Source organism: Canis lupus, chromosome 11 (assembly GCF_003254725.2).
Source record: "Canis lupus dingo isolate Sandy chromosome 11, ASM325472v2, whole genome shotgun sequence".
Taxonomy (NCBI): domain Eukaryota; kingdom Metazoa; phylum Chordata; class Mammalia; order Carnivora; family Canidae; genus Canis; species Canis lupus.
The window spans coordinates 25,043,981-25,059,328 of NC_064253.1; the positions used below are offsets into that span (position 1 = coordinate 25,043,981).

Here is a 15,348-nt window from a genome sequence, read left to right on the forward strand (position 1 = left end):
GCTTGTATGCCTGTATGCGCACGTGCGCTCTCTTTCAAATAAATAAATCTTAAAAAAAAATTTTAAGTAATTTTGAAGAGATGTACCAAATTTTTAAGTCAGGACCTGTATATGATAGAAATTCAAAAAATATGCCAAAAGTTCCATGATCACTGATTCTGGCTATGAATTTCATTCACTTGATTTTACTTTAAATATGTATACATATGCATGTTTTCATTCTCAGATCATACATTACAAACTGCAATTTGGCTTGTTACTGTTTCCTTAAAGTTTCTAATACTTGAAAAGAAAGAGAAAAGAGGTGGGGAGAAGGAAAAGGGAAGAAGGGAAAGAGGGAGAGAAAATCAGACAAAGATACAAATGCCTACATGAAGAAAACATGAAAAACTAAGGAAGGTCTCAACACCAAGTATTTTAAAAAGACTTATCCATAGAAGTTCACAATAGTACAGAAACTGTTTTTTAAAAACGATGGGCTATCCAGAAAATAAAACTATTAAATTCACATTACCAGAATCAACACCTATAAAAACTAATGAAAATTTGTATGGTAAACTAACTTTCAAGAGATGCTGCTTCTTAATCTAAAAGCAAATGAGGGGCAGCCTGGGTGGCTCAGTGGTTATGCGCCACCATCAGCCCAGGGTGTGATCCTGGGGACCCGGGATCAAGTCCCACATCGGGCTCCCTGCATGGAGCCTGCTTCTCTCTCTGCCTGTGTCTCTGCCTCTCTCTCTCTCTCGCTCTCTGGTTTCTCATGAATTAAAAAAAAAAAAAAAAAAAAAAAATCTTAAAAAAATAAGTAAATAAATAAAAATAAAATAAAAGCAAATGAAGTCACCCAATGTGCATCAATAAATAATGACCATAAAATTAATCCTCAAAACGTGGATATATACAAGTGAAAAGGGGAGCTACTAATAATTACATGAGAAACAAATATAAACCAGAACTCTTCTGAAAAAAAGGGGTATACTATCATCTTTTTTAATGGAAATCAGTATACTAAATCAAATTATAATGTTGCATCCATACAATAGGGACCTATGCACATGTAAACAAAAGAGTATGTTCTCTATATTCCAATAAGAAAAGAATTCCATGGGCAACCCATGTGGCTCAGCAGTTTAGCACTGCCTTCAGCCCAGGGCCTGATCCTGGAGACCTGGGATTGAGTCCTGCATTAGGCTTCCTGCATGGAGCCTGCTTCTCCCTCTGCCTATCTCTGCCTCTCTCTCTGTATGTGTGTCTCTCATGAATAAAAATCTTTAAAAAAAAAAAAAGAAAGAAAGAAAAGAATTCCACAGTACACTGTTAGCTGACATACTTAAAAAAAAAAAAAAGGGACGCCTGGGTGGCTCAGTGGTTGAGTGTCTGCCTCTGGCTCAGGGCATGATCCTGGAGTCCTGGGATTGAGTTCCACATCAGGCTCCCTGCATGGAGCCTGCTTCTCCCTCTGCCTGTCTCTGCCTCTGTGTGTGTGTGTGTGTGTGTGTGTGTGTGTGTGTGTGTGTGTCTCATGAATAAATAAAATCTTAAAAAAAAATAAAAATAAAAAACTGAGCAAATATTTACTTTGCATAACAAAACTCTAAAAAAACATACATAAAAAACTAATGGGCCAAAGGAGTGGGTATGGGTAAAATCAAGAAATTTCACTATTTTACTTCTTTTTTTTAACCAGGTGAATGATTTACTCATAAAAAAAAAAAAATAGCAGCCCCACCCCATGTCCAAAATATAAGTAACTGCATAGGTTTTAACCTAATAGAAGTTTTTTGGGGACACCTGGGTGGCTCAGCGGTTGTGTGTCTGCCTTCGGCCCAGGGCGTGATCCTGGAGTCCTGGGATCGAGTCCTACATCGGGCTCCCTACATGGAGCCTCCTTCTCCCTCTGCCTATGTCTCTGCCTCTCTGTGTCTCTCATGGATAAATAAATGAAATCTTAAAAAAAAAAAAGTCTGACAAATTATTTCACTTAAGTGCAAAAGAAAAACCTGCACACAGACCTAAATTACAAATCCTAAAACATGAAAATTCTGAATTAATATGGCTTTACAATAAATTAATGACTCTGCATCAATATTCTCATTTCATGAAGGAGAAAGTAATCAGGTCCTTGTACCATCTCAACCATTAACGCATAGCAGAAAAACAAAATATAACGTAGCCAGAGAAATGGATGCTAACTTTCCAAAGACATAAAAGTTAAAAAACTACCATGATGCTTCCCAGTAATGACAATGATTGCACTGCTCTATTGACTTGTGACTTTAATCCAGAAAAGCTTCCTATTTTTAAAAGTTTGTGTGAACTTTGTATTCAATCTTTCCCTCCCCCTTCTATTTCTCACCCTTTGCCTACATTCCTCCATGCTGGTTCTTCACAAAAGCAAAAAAGAACACCCTATTCTTACAAAATAAACAATGCTTAAGTTAGAAGAAAAACATACAAACCCCACAAAATATCTCAACATATACTCTGCTTTCAATGCCTTTTCCTTACTATTCAAATTGAGAACAAGAAAAAAATCACATTCATATATTACATGGATGTGTCACTCCATATTATTACATATAATAACCAAGAGAACTGCTTTGTTTAGTACTTTAAAATTTCACCTGAGTTTGCATCAAGCCCTAAAGAGCATATTCTTTAAATATGCTCCGAGTATTTAAAATATTCTCACCTGTTCAGTAATTGAACTCAAATCATTAGATGAGAAATCTTCCTCTTCATTCTCAAAAAACTCATAGTAATTTTCCAGAAGTCCAGCCATTATCCTGCTCACTATTTCTTGTTCTTTCAGATCTTCCACATCTGTATAAATGCTACGAATAAAAGTCCACATTGAATTGAGAGTCCTTAAATCAAATACACGTAAAATTAGAAGACAACCAATGACTCACTTTATAAACCTGAGCAATTTATGTCATTCTGTGCCTCTGTTTTCCCATCTGTTAAGCCTACCTAATTTGTACCCTCTTCACAGAAATGCTGGGAGGATTAATCAGATCTACTATAAAAAATAATGGTTTACCAAGCAACCTATGATTCTTGGGAAATAATATAATGACTCTATTTCACAAATTCAATTTTTTTATTACATAAAAATTTCTGGAAAAACTTACTGGAAGACATCTGGACCAAAGACAGCAGCCAAAGAGTTTGCAGACCAAATTTCTTCATGATGTGATGCTACATTGGCTAAAAATCTACACAGAAACTTTAACAAACTGTAATTAACAGGTGGAAGCTGCTGTAAAAGGAACCTCAACTTTCTTCCAAATTCATCTTCATTATTATAATCTACAAAACATAATGACAGGTTTTTTTTTTAATGAAGTAAAAGTAAAGCTCAGATATTTTGCCAGGTTCACATTACTCCACCCACATCACCTTTTTACTATTAACAATTCAAAACCTCTTCACTTCCTCCACCAGAGGCCAAATGCCTTAGAGCTTCGCATTTCACTTAGGTGGAAGAGAAGAGTTGGAGAGAAGGAACTCAACCCCTCAATTGCTGAAGGATGTTTTCCCCTCAGTTACTCATCGGTCCAAACTCTCTAATTTAATTACTTTTCATTCTCATCATATTGCCTCTTGCATGACTGTACCTGTGTTTTAAAAGCAGTGCCAACTACAAGAAGTCAAAATGCACTGGCCAATGCTAATCAACAACTATGAGTGAATAAAAATGATTTAACCAGCACCACCAAAAATCTAACCCAACAAATACAAATCAGCCTTTTTCTCCTTTATTTGAAGTCCAATGTCCAATTTGGTATTTTACTTCCTTCAGGCATGAACCCAAGCATAAGTTTCAAGTATATTCTGAATCTGGAATCAAAGTTGTCTTCTGGTTTTTGCTAGAAGCTCTATCAAACCAGGGATAAATAATATCCTATAGTAACATCATCACTAAGGAACAGCACTGGCTATTATTGGAATAGTATGCCACACATACCACTTTATATGTATTTCTCTTCTTTCCCAACCATCCTATTCCTTATTCTTGTCTCTTGCCTTTCTTTCTCCTCCCCCTCCTTAACCTTAGCTTAGGTTTCTTGACCATCATAAAAAAAAAAATAGTACTACAGAGATCTAAGAAATTGCCATTCCTGTAGCTAGACCATATAGACCCAAAGAGCGTTAAGTCCCCAAATGGGAACATAAGCAATTAATCTCAGAACTATTATAATTACTGTTTACATGTCAAGATTTCCACAAGATAAAAAGACTTTGAAATTAATGGTAAAGGACTGATTGGTAAGAATCAAATTAGACTACCTTGAGAAAGCTGCATCAAGTGAATATGCAAACTGCCAGGGATAACAGGTTCAGGAAGTTCCTGAAGGAAAAATCTAAGAAGACTAATAGCTGAGGGAACATCTGCTTCCTTAACCAAATCCACCTCTTCTCCGCTGTCGTATCTCTGCCGAAGCCACTCCACTGTCTCAGCATTTCCATTGACTTGAAAAAGTCCTTGTTGCTCCAGACCTCCTAATTAGTTGACAGTAAAAATTAAGTAAGCTTCAACTTCAACTACCTGGCCATATATATTCATTTTCCAATCAACTTAAAATATTCATACATTTGAAAAGTCCTTCTTGGCTCTCCTGATTGGGCTAAACACCTTCAAATCACACATTTAGAAACATACTATCTCTGTCCTGAGAGAGATTCTATTTTATCCACCCCACCTCCATTAAAAATATTCATATCACCATCCCACTAAAAAATGCTCTATGCAAAAAAAAAAAAAAAAAAAACACACACACAAAAAAAAAAACACAAAAAAAAACTCTATGCTGGGCATGTCTGACTTTATGTAAGAAACTTCTTTCATTTTTCCTTACTGTATTTTGGACTTTCCATACTAGAAAGAAAAAAAGGAAAAAAAAATCCAAGGTCAAAGGGATAAGCTGTGTTTATTAAAACAAAGGCTAGCCCTCAAAGTAAGGAAATATATACCATGTTCCTCAATATAGTCCACAACGTGGCGGACTATGAACGGAACCTCATTGTCTGGATGTCCTCCCTGCTGCAGCTCATCAAGTGGAATTCCAAATATTTTGTTAGCAAGAACGGAGTTGCAGTTACTCAAGGAAGGGGAGGAGCTCTTCCTCATATCTTTTTTGCAGCCAGAAATCAAAGCTGTCTTTTCTGCCAAATGAAAGACAGAGATAGAGATAGAGAGAGAGAGACTAATAATCAACAGATGACAATATGCTTAAATACATTACAAAAAAAGCTTTACACCTGAATGTGTTTTCATCATTACATATGTTCCTGTTGTCAGACCCACAACATGTTCTACAAATAAAGCTCAATACAATCATCCAAACATTTTCTCTAGTATGTATAGTTAATTTTGAAAGCTGCCTTCAGTGTTTGAACATTTATCAAACAATAGCAAATACATCATTAAACTTAACAAAGGACATTAATGTCCCAAAGACAAATTAAGGGGCAAATGTGGCTCCAAGAGGACCTTTATTGACCAAGCTTATTGACACAGGTAAAAAAAAAATCAAACCCAATCATTTCTGCATTGTGCTATCTGAAGCCCATCTAATCCTGTAATTTATAAACACCCAAAATAGGAAAGAATCATTTTTTATAAAGTGATAAATAATCACTTTTCATCAACAACAGGCTAGTAAGAGCAAGATTAACCAGTTCTTCTTTCTACATGACAGAGCAGCCACAATACATTTTTATAAATGAAAGAAACTTTTTAGTTTTAGACATCAACTTTCAAATGAGAATGTTCTTTCATCAAGCCTGCTATTTCATTAATTATTTCAAAGAAAAATGTCCATAGCCAGTCTTGTTCAGAAGAAATAAGTTATTTGTCTTAACTTCGTAGGAATAGCGATCAGTAAAACAGTGAGAGAAAACAATGTTTTGAGTATCTGAAGCACAGAGAACAAGTAATCCCAAGAAAAAATTGTTTCCTAAAATAAAAGTTATTACTTTAAGTGGGAAATGGGTATTTTGAAAGAAAAACCTTTCAAAAGTTATGTTAACGAACAAAATGACACCAACTGGGCTGGCTTTTTTGATCACACCAGAGAAACAATTCCTTTTCTCACCACAAGAAAGAACAGAGCAAAAAAATAAAACTACTCGATATTCTAAAGTTTCCAAAAATAACTTCTATATTTATTACATAATAGCCGTACCAGTGGATCAAGAGTGTCACACTTACTTACAGAAACAAAAGAAATTAACTTAGGGGAAGCAAAATGCCATAAATTTACATAGCTTTAAACAAGCAAGACCCATTCTTCAACATATCTAGTGCCAGCTAATAACTACAAAACCTCAAGTTAATAATCAAATAGCAACAGGAGATAATCTCCAAATTTTTTCTGGATTTATACAGCACAAGAGTTATCATTTTAAAAACTTACCTTTGAGTACTTAAACACCTAAGTTTAAAAAATGGCTTCTGCACCAGCTACCCTCACTGAGCAAGCATTCTTTTGTCATTTATGGCTGTTTGAGATTATGGCAGAAGATCAGCCTGTAGTTCCTCATTGAAGAAACGCAGAACTCGATCAGTACTTCAGCAGTTAATCTAGAAGAAAAAAACAATTCTTTTCATTTTCCAAACCATCTCTTACTATGAGAAAGGACTAGAATAAGCAGTGAAATCCATTTAGGGAGGGCTCCTACACTGAAAATCATTCTTCGGCCTCAAAATTTGCCTGTGACCTAGTTAGAGGGAAAATCTTGCACAAGATTTCAAATTATGATGGCCAACCTGGACAAGAATCTTTCTGGTAAAAGCAAATAAAGGAATTGCAAAGGAGAATCTTTAACAGTACAAACCTTCAGAGATTACACCACTCAAATAATCCATTTTCCTCAACAGATTCTTCATTTGAACACATATGAGGACCCACCCATCTCCACTGGGTCCCCACATACTCAGAACAAAATGCAGAAACATTTTCAGATCATAGAACAGAAGAAAGGATTTTAAGCTTGGAAAAGCACTCTATGTACTTTATTATTTTCTTTGTATACAGCAAATATTTTGTTTAGCAAGAATGTAGTTGTCTCAACTTTATGGCTTGGAGAAACAATAGCACATGCTGGGAAAAAAGCACCAAAAATGTTGACGTTCAAGTATTAAATACACCATCCGATAGATGTGAACCTGAACAACTTCCATGTCTTCATGTCTCTAATGTTAGGTTTCCTTTATAGAAGAGTAATACCTATATAGCTGTTTAACTGAGATAATACATGCAGGTAGTAGAGAACCAATTTTCTCTCTTTGTATTAAATGTTAAAAGGCTAGCAAACAGACTGAAGAGAGAGATCTGTACGACAATACATTTAATATATGATCTCATCTGTGAATTGTTGTTTCATCACCCTCTGTGAGTTGCAGTAATCTACTTTAAAAATCTTCTAATAAAAAAAAATCTTCTAATAAGCTCAGGAAACTACCCTCTAGCACTCTACTCAAGAGTCCAGGTAAGCAGAAGAGTATTACCATTCAGTGTGGTTTTCAAAAATAAAAATGTCTTATTAGTAACATATACGTCCAGGAAGAACATGAAAAATGGAGAGGAAGGAAAACCACATTCCTACAACAAATCTTCAGTAGATGATTACTTTCCAAACATCCTGAAATGCCTGCTAAAACATGTAGGCTATTCATCTGAAACACAACTTCAAAGTTAAGTTGCAGTAGATCCTTTAGAGAGGTTAATTTCAGAGATAAAATGTTTAACGCACTTACATTAAAGTCAGGTTGATACCTTCACAACAAAAAGAAAAAGAGGATTTGCTTGATGAACAATAAATGAACACTCATTAGAAGAGTCTTGTCAGAGGCAAGTTCTATGTATCATTAAAATGGGTACTCAGTGTTTCTGTATCTTGTTAATGAAACCAGGAATCAGCACCGTGCATATTTAGACTAGTATTTAGTATTTAGACTAGAGAGTGGCCCAAAATAACATTTCTGCAAAATGCAAAGTAGTTTTTGACTTTATTTAATACTGTTCCCCACTCCTTGTCAGAGCTTATATCATGTAAATATTCCCTTCCTATCTGTAGTGGATTCAACTGTGCTCCTGAAAAAACGCATGTTCACCCAGGACTTCAAAATGTGAACTTATTTGGAAATAGGGTCTTTGCATATGCAATTAGTTAAAGATCTCAAGATGAAAGCATCCTGTGGGGCGGGGGTGGGGGTGGGGGGGGTGGGGCATGGGTAACTCAGGCCTCTGCCTTCTTCAGTTCAAGTCATCATCCCAGGGTCCTAGAATCAGGCCCCTGCTGGGTGGAGAGCCTGCTACTCCCTCTCCCTCTGATGTTCCCCCAGCTTGCGTTCTCTCTCCTCTCCTGACTCTCTCTCTCCTGACTCTCTCAAATAAATAAAATCTTAAAAAAAAAAAAAAGAAGTCATCATGGTTTTAGAATGGGTCCTAAATCTAATGATTGGTGTCCTTATAAGCAGAAGACAAGACACACAGAGAAACACAGAAAGGAAGAAGGCCATGTGAAGATAGAGGGAGAGACTAGGAGTTATGCTGTCATAATACAAGAAACACCAGGAGCCACCAAAGCTGGAAGAGGCAAAGGAAGATTCCTCCCCAGAAACTTCAGAGAGAATATGGCCTTGCCCACGCTTTGATTTTAGCCTTCTATCTAGCCTCTAAATTTGTGAGAAAAACAACTTCTGTTTTAGAGTTCTGTTTGTATTAATTTGTCATGGAACCCCTAGAAAATTCATGTGATATCTAAACTACAAAATCTAATTCTCAAAGAAAATAGTGTCACGTACCATAGAAAAATGTCCCAAAGAGATGTCTGATGAAATGTCTTAGCAGACAGGATCAATAAATGCAAAGAAAGCAGCTAATCAATAAAAAGGCTTGACACAAGAGATTACAATGTGCACACTTTCAAAATAACCAAGGATTTCCAAAAGCACAATTTTATTATAAATCAAAACAGCAAAACCATTTTAAGACTTTTAAAAATTTTAAGTACACTGTACCACCGCCCGCCAACATGGGACTTGAATGTACGACCTCAAGATCAAGAGTTGGGTACTCTAATGACTGAGCAAGCCTGGCACCCCTAAAACAGCAAAATAATCTTATATACAAATGACAGTTGCCTCCCACAGTGCTAATGACGAGTAAGAAACCATTTTGAATTTTACATGATGAGACAAAAGTGATTTAAAAAACCTCAATTAAATACCAATTTTCAATAACAGTGGGTGATAGGTACATTCAGTAAAGCGTACCTTCACATACCAGGCTATCAACTAAGGAGCAAGATATTTCTGCATTCCATTTAGTCCCACTTATACACACACACATATATATATGACAGCAAGATATACCTTTTTTAATAGCACAGAATCTTTTAAGTACCTAATAAAATTATCAGAGAGGGCTGGGGTTTTTTTGTTTTGTTTTGTTTTGTTTTGTTGTTGTTTTTTTAAAGATTCCATCCATTTATTCACGAGATATAAGAGAGGCAGAGGGAGGGCAGCCCTGGTGGCGCAGCGGTTTAGTGCCACCTGCAGCCCAGGGTGTGATCCTGGAGACCTGGGATCGAGTCCCACATCAGGCTCCTTGCATGGAGCCTGCTTCTCCCTCTGCCTGTGTCTCTGCCTCTCTCTCTCTCTCTCTGTGTCTCTCATGAATAAATAAATAAAATCTTTAAAAAAAAAAAAAAAAGAGAGAGGCAGAGGGAGAAACAGGCTCCCTGCAGGGAGCCTGATGCGGAACTAGATCCTGGAACCCGGGAATCTGGCCCTGAGCCAAAGGCAGACAGATGCTCATCCACTGAGCCACCCAGGTACCCCAAAAGGGGCTTTTTAAAAAAGGTAGCAGGCAGCCCCAGTGGCTTAGTGGTTTAGCACCGCCTTCAGCCCAGGGTGTGATCCTGGAGACCCGAGATCGAGTCCCACATCAGGCTCCTTGCATGGAGCCTGTTTCTCCCTCTGCCTGTGTCTCTGCCTCTCTCTCTCTCTCCGTATCTCTCATGAATAAATAAATATAATCTTAAAAAAAAAAAAAAAAAAACAAGGTAGAATACCAACATCAATACGATGGACAAATAACTGAGCTCTTACAATAGGCCAGGAGCTATTTTTTTTAAGATTTTATTTATTTACTCAAGAGAGTAGGAAAGAATATACAGGGAAAGGAAGAAGCCAACTTCCTGCTGAGCCAGAACCAGACATGGGGCTCAATATCAAGACGCTGATAGGGGGCAGCCCAGGTGGCTCAGGGGTTTAGCACTGCCTTCAGCCCAGGGTGTGATCCTGGAGACCCCAGATCGAGTCCCACATCGGGCTCCCTGCATGGAGCCTGCTTCTCCCTCTGCCTGTGTCTCTGCCTCTCTCTCTGTGTGTGTGTCTCTCATGAATAAATAAATAAAATCTTTAAAAAAAAAAAAAAAAAAGACGCTGATAGGATGACCCAAGCTGAAGACAAATGCTTAAAAGACTGAGCCACCGAGGCACCCCTTAAGGGCTTTAAATGTATTAATTCCTTTATCCTTACAACAATTCTATGGATGCAGATACTTTCATTATATCCATTTCAGTGACAAGAAAACCAAAAAAAAACTGAGAACTTTCTGGGGTGACAGAAATGTTCTATGTCATGACTGTGATAGTGGTGGTTACATGCATAATGCACATGTCAAACTTACTGAACTGAACTTTTTTTTTTTTTTAATTGAACTGGACATTTAAACTGATGAGTGCTACGGTACATAAATTGTTATTGCGGGCAGCCCCAGTGGTGCAGCGGTTTAGAGCCGCCTGCAGCCTAGGGCGTGATCCTGGAGACCCTGAATCGAGTCCCACATCAGGCTCTCTGCATGGAGCCTGCTTCTCCCTCTGCCTGTGTCTCTGCCTCTCTGTGTGTGTGTGTGTGTGTGTGTGTGTGTCTCTATGAATAGATAAGTAAAAATAGAAGAATAAAAAAAAATTGTTATTGCATATAAATGATACTTCAAAAAAACTGAAAATATTAAAAAGAAACCATACAGGGATCCCTGGGTGGCGCAGCGGTTTAGCGCCTGCCTTTGGCCCAGGGCGCGATCCTGGAGACCCGGGATCGAATCCCATGTCGGGCTCCCAGTGCATGGAGCCTGCTTCTCCCTCTCCCTGTGTCTCTGCCTCTCTCTCTCTCTCTGTGACCATCATAAATAAATAAAAATTAAAAAAAAAAGAAACCATACAAATCAAGACATAACATCACTTTAATAGGTTAACAAATACCAAGCTATTTTCATTATAGGGTATGTCATTTTTAAAATGTACTTCCCCATCCAAAAAAGAAAAATTAAAGATCTATTTTAACCAATTTCAAGAACCTATCCTATTCAGCCCTAGTAAATTATCCAGCACATTTAGAAGCTACTACATTTTCTATATCGCATTAAGAAAAATTAAAATTGGACTGAAGATAAGTCTTTTCAAAGCAAATAATGTAACAGAAAACTAATAGTAATAAGATTTGATCTGTGATACACAAATAAAGTTTTATCATTCTGCAAATAAGCAATCTAAGAGCAGCATCTGCCACGATAAAACCTCTACATTCAAAATGAGGAGAAAGGAACAGGAAAATTCACTTTTGCCCTAAATGCTTTTGACAAAATAGGACGCAATTCACACAGAAAAATTTAAAAGAGGTACCTTAATAATTGCTAATGCCAGAAAGAAAAAAAACATCCTATCACTTGTTTACTATGAGAGAAAAGCCAACAGGGAGCTGGGCCTCAATAAAGACGGTAAACTTTGGGAACAGAAATTTAAGTATGTAGACAATTACACTGCCTAAGTCAATGAACCAAAGCTTAAGACAAATAAATTTACCCCTGCTCCACACATTCAGCTTTTCATTAGCAAGCTCTAAACATTTCATCAAAGCACCTCTTTCATTCAAATTGAACAAAGATGGCTCTACAAAGATTCCCAAAATGCTAAATCAGTGTGTTCCTTCCTGATGTAAAAAACTGAACAACGGGGGGATCCCTGGGTGGCTCAGCAGTTTGGCGCCTGCCTTTGGCCCAGGGCGCAATCCTGGAATCCCGGGGTCAAATCCAGGGGTCAAGTCCCGTGTCAAGCTCCTGGCATGGAGCCTCCTTCTCCCTCTGCCTGTGTCTCTGCCCCCCTCTCTTTCTCTATCATAAATAAATAAATAAATAAATAAATAAATAAATAAATAAACAAACAAACAAACAGACAGACAAGGCACTAATTTGTCAGAAACCCTTAACAATACACCCAACAAAAAGGAAGGCTGAACAAATGTCCCAAGAGCACATAAAGTTACCTGTCATGTGTTCATAGATGCTATTTTGATCAGGAAAAACACCAAGTCAATTAAATTATTAAATTCATATTGACTATGCCATTAAGTGACTATAGTATAAAACAATTCAGTATTAGAAATTTTTTTAAGTTAAAGAGCTATTATTACACTCAAAAGTTTAGGAACTTCTTTACCTTAAAAAACAGAAAAAAAGAGTATGAAATACTTCTTGTGACAATTTTTACCCCTATGCCTGAGGACTTGTTCACCTGAATGCACTTTAATATACTACTTGAAAGTACAATCTTCCTCCGTGGTGATTTTACAAAACTAAAATGAGCAATGGAATTAAGCCTATTTTGTAAGACAACAGTTGCCAAACTATACTAGATATAGCACATATACTTCAAATACTAAAACTCACTAAATGTAACCCATTTTACCTTGAGACAGCTTATTATTCCTCTCTTATTTAACATACTCAAGCAAAAATTGGTTGCCCTTGGAAATAAGCTATTGGTAAACAGCCTGGTTCATTCTGAAAAACTCTCAAAAGGGTTTCATGACCACAGTCAATTATTTTATAACCTCCAACCACGACTTCAAGCTATTCCAATCAAAACAAAGTAATAAAACCAGAGGGAGATGAAGTCTCCTGTAACTAAGTCCCCTCATCTCTTCTCCTCACTAATCTCCTCAAAACTAAAATCTAACCCAAATCCCCCTGGCACAAAATTCCACAATTGTGTTCCACTGCCTAGAGTCCTGGACCCCAAATTATTGATAAGGGAAAGAGACAGGAATTCACTCTTCATTTTTGTATTATATGCATATTTCTAAAGTAGAGTAGTAAATAATATACTAGTATATTATACATAAAATAAACATACACAAAAATAACTTTAAGATTAAAATATACATAAAAACACAAATTCTAGGGCACCTGGGTGGCTCATTTGGTTAAACATTAGACTCTAGGTTTCAACTCTGGTCATTATCTCAGGGTCGTGAGATCAAGCCCCACTTCAGGGCTCCACCCTCAGTGCAGAGTCAGCTTGGGAATTTTTCCCCCTTCCTCACTTTCCCCCTCTCCGTCCTCCTTCCCTCTCAGGCTGTATCTCTCAAATAAATAAAATCATTAAAAAGTAAACAAAATAAATAATTAATTAAAAACTGTAAATTTTACTACTGCTACACACACACATTTTTTTTTTAAAGATTTTATTTATTTATTTGACAGAGAAAGAGAGAGACAGAGAACAAGTAAGTGGAGCAGCAGGCAGAGGGAGAGGGAGAAGCTCAGCTGGGAGCCCGATGCTGGGCTCAATCCCAGTATCTTGGGATAATGACCTGAGATGAAGGCAGATGCTTATCCAACTGAGCCACCCAGGCACCCCCACATGCACACTTTAATATATCATCTTGTCCTTCCAAAGTACAAGAGCATCTCATGACATCAAAAAGCAAGCCAATTAAAAAATGAGCAAGGGACCTAAACAGACATTTTTCTAAAAAAGGCATACTGATGGCCAACAGACATGAAAAGATGCATAACATCAGTCTAATCGGGGAAATGTAAATCAAAAATACAATGAGATATCACCTAACACCTGTCAGAATGGCTAGTATAAAAAGAAAGAACACAGGTTGCAAGTACACAGACAAAAAGGAACCCTCCTGCACTATTGGTAGGCAAATAAACTGGTGCAGCAACTATGGGAAATAGTATTCCTCAAAAAAGTTCCTCAAAAAATTAAATACAGGAATACCATACAATCCAGTAATTCCACTCATGAGTATTTACCCAAAGAAAAAGAAAACACTATTCTGAAAAGATACATGCAACCCAATGCTTACTGCAGCATTATCTACAGTAGCCAAGACATGGACACAACCTAAATGTCCATCAGTCAATGAAGAAGATGTCGTGTATAGGGGATCCCTGGGTGGCTCAGCAGTTTAGTGCCTGCCTTCGGCCCAAGGCGTGATCCTGGAATCCTGGGATCGAGTCCCACATCAGGCTCCCTGCATGGAGCCTGCTTCTCCCTCTCCCTCTGCCTGTGTCTCTGCCTCTGTGTGTGTGTGTCTCAAGAATAAATAAAATAAAATCTTAAAAAAAAAAAAAAAAAAAAAAAAGATGGGATCCCTGGGTGGCGCAGCGGTTTGGCATCTGCCTTTGGCCCAGGGCGCGATCCTGGAGACCCGGGATCGAATCCCATGTCGGGCTCCCAGTGCACGGAGCCTGCTTCTCCCTCTGCCTGCATCTCTGCCTCTCTCTCTCTCTCTGTGTGACTATCATAAATAAAAAAAAAGAAAAAAAAAGAAAGAAAGAAGACGTAGTGTATATAGGCAATGAGATATTACTCAGCCATAAACAAAAAAGATCTTGCCATTTGCGACAACATGTATGGACCTGGAGGATATTACATTAAGTGAAATAAATCAGAAAGAAAGACAAATACCACACAATATCACGTGTATGTGGAATCTAAAAAACAATCAGAAACAGATTTGCAAACAGAATAAAATGGTAGTTGCCAGGGGTTGGGGAGGGGGGTGGATATGGGCAAAAAACTGGAGATAAAGAGGTACAAAATTCCAGTTACAAAATAAATTAAGTCACAGAGATGAAAAGTACACCATAGGGAATACAGTCAATAATAATGTGATAACTCTGTAGGGTGACAGATGGTAACTATACTTACTACAGTGAGCATTTCATAATGTATATAAATGTCAAACCACTATGTTGTACACTTGGAACTAATACAATATCATGTCAACTATACTTATGTTTAAAAAAAAAAATAGTGCCAGTACCCTCACTTCTGAGACCAGTGACCTAGAGCACTATTTCTCTCACTTGTCTGGGGATGGGGAGGGGCTTTGCTCAATATACAAAGTACAAAGCCACAACCCCAATCCAGTATCCATTGAGAGTATGGCTTGAACCTCTGTATGTTTAATAAGTTCTTCAGGTCATTATATCGCTTAGAAATATTTAAGAACTTCTGGTATACAAACTTAA

General features: G+C 37.4%; 1 protein-coding gene across 18 annotated transcripts in view; it reads right to left on the minus strand.

Moving 5' to 3' along the window:
- Window positions 1-15,348, minus strand: part of FAM13B (family with sequence similarity 13 member B) — an 86,711-nt gene that overhangs the window by 55,377 nt on the left and 15,986 nt on the right. For 17 of the 18 annotated variants that reach the window (XM_025432701.3, XM_025432703.3, XM_049091810.1 and 14 more), the window contains exons 2-6: window positions 6,423-6,589; window positions 4,978-5,169; window positions 4,294-4,506; window positions 3,135-3,312; window positions 2,693-2,834 (exon numbers count right to left, since the gene is read on the minus strand). In XM_025432701.3, coding sequence (XP_025288486.1) covers window positions 2,693-2,834; window positions 3,135-3,312; window positions 4,294-4,506; window positions 4,978-5,134 — 690 coding nt within the window. In that variant the 5' untranslated portion in view covers window positions 5,135-5,169; window positions 6,423-6,589. The remainder of the gene's footprint in view (window positions 1-2,692; window positions 2,835-3,134; window positions 3,313-4,293; window positions 4,507-4,977; window positions 5,170-6,422; window positions 6,590-15,348) is intronic. The other variant, XM_025432711.3, reaches the window with a different exon arrangement.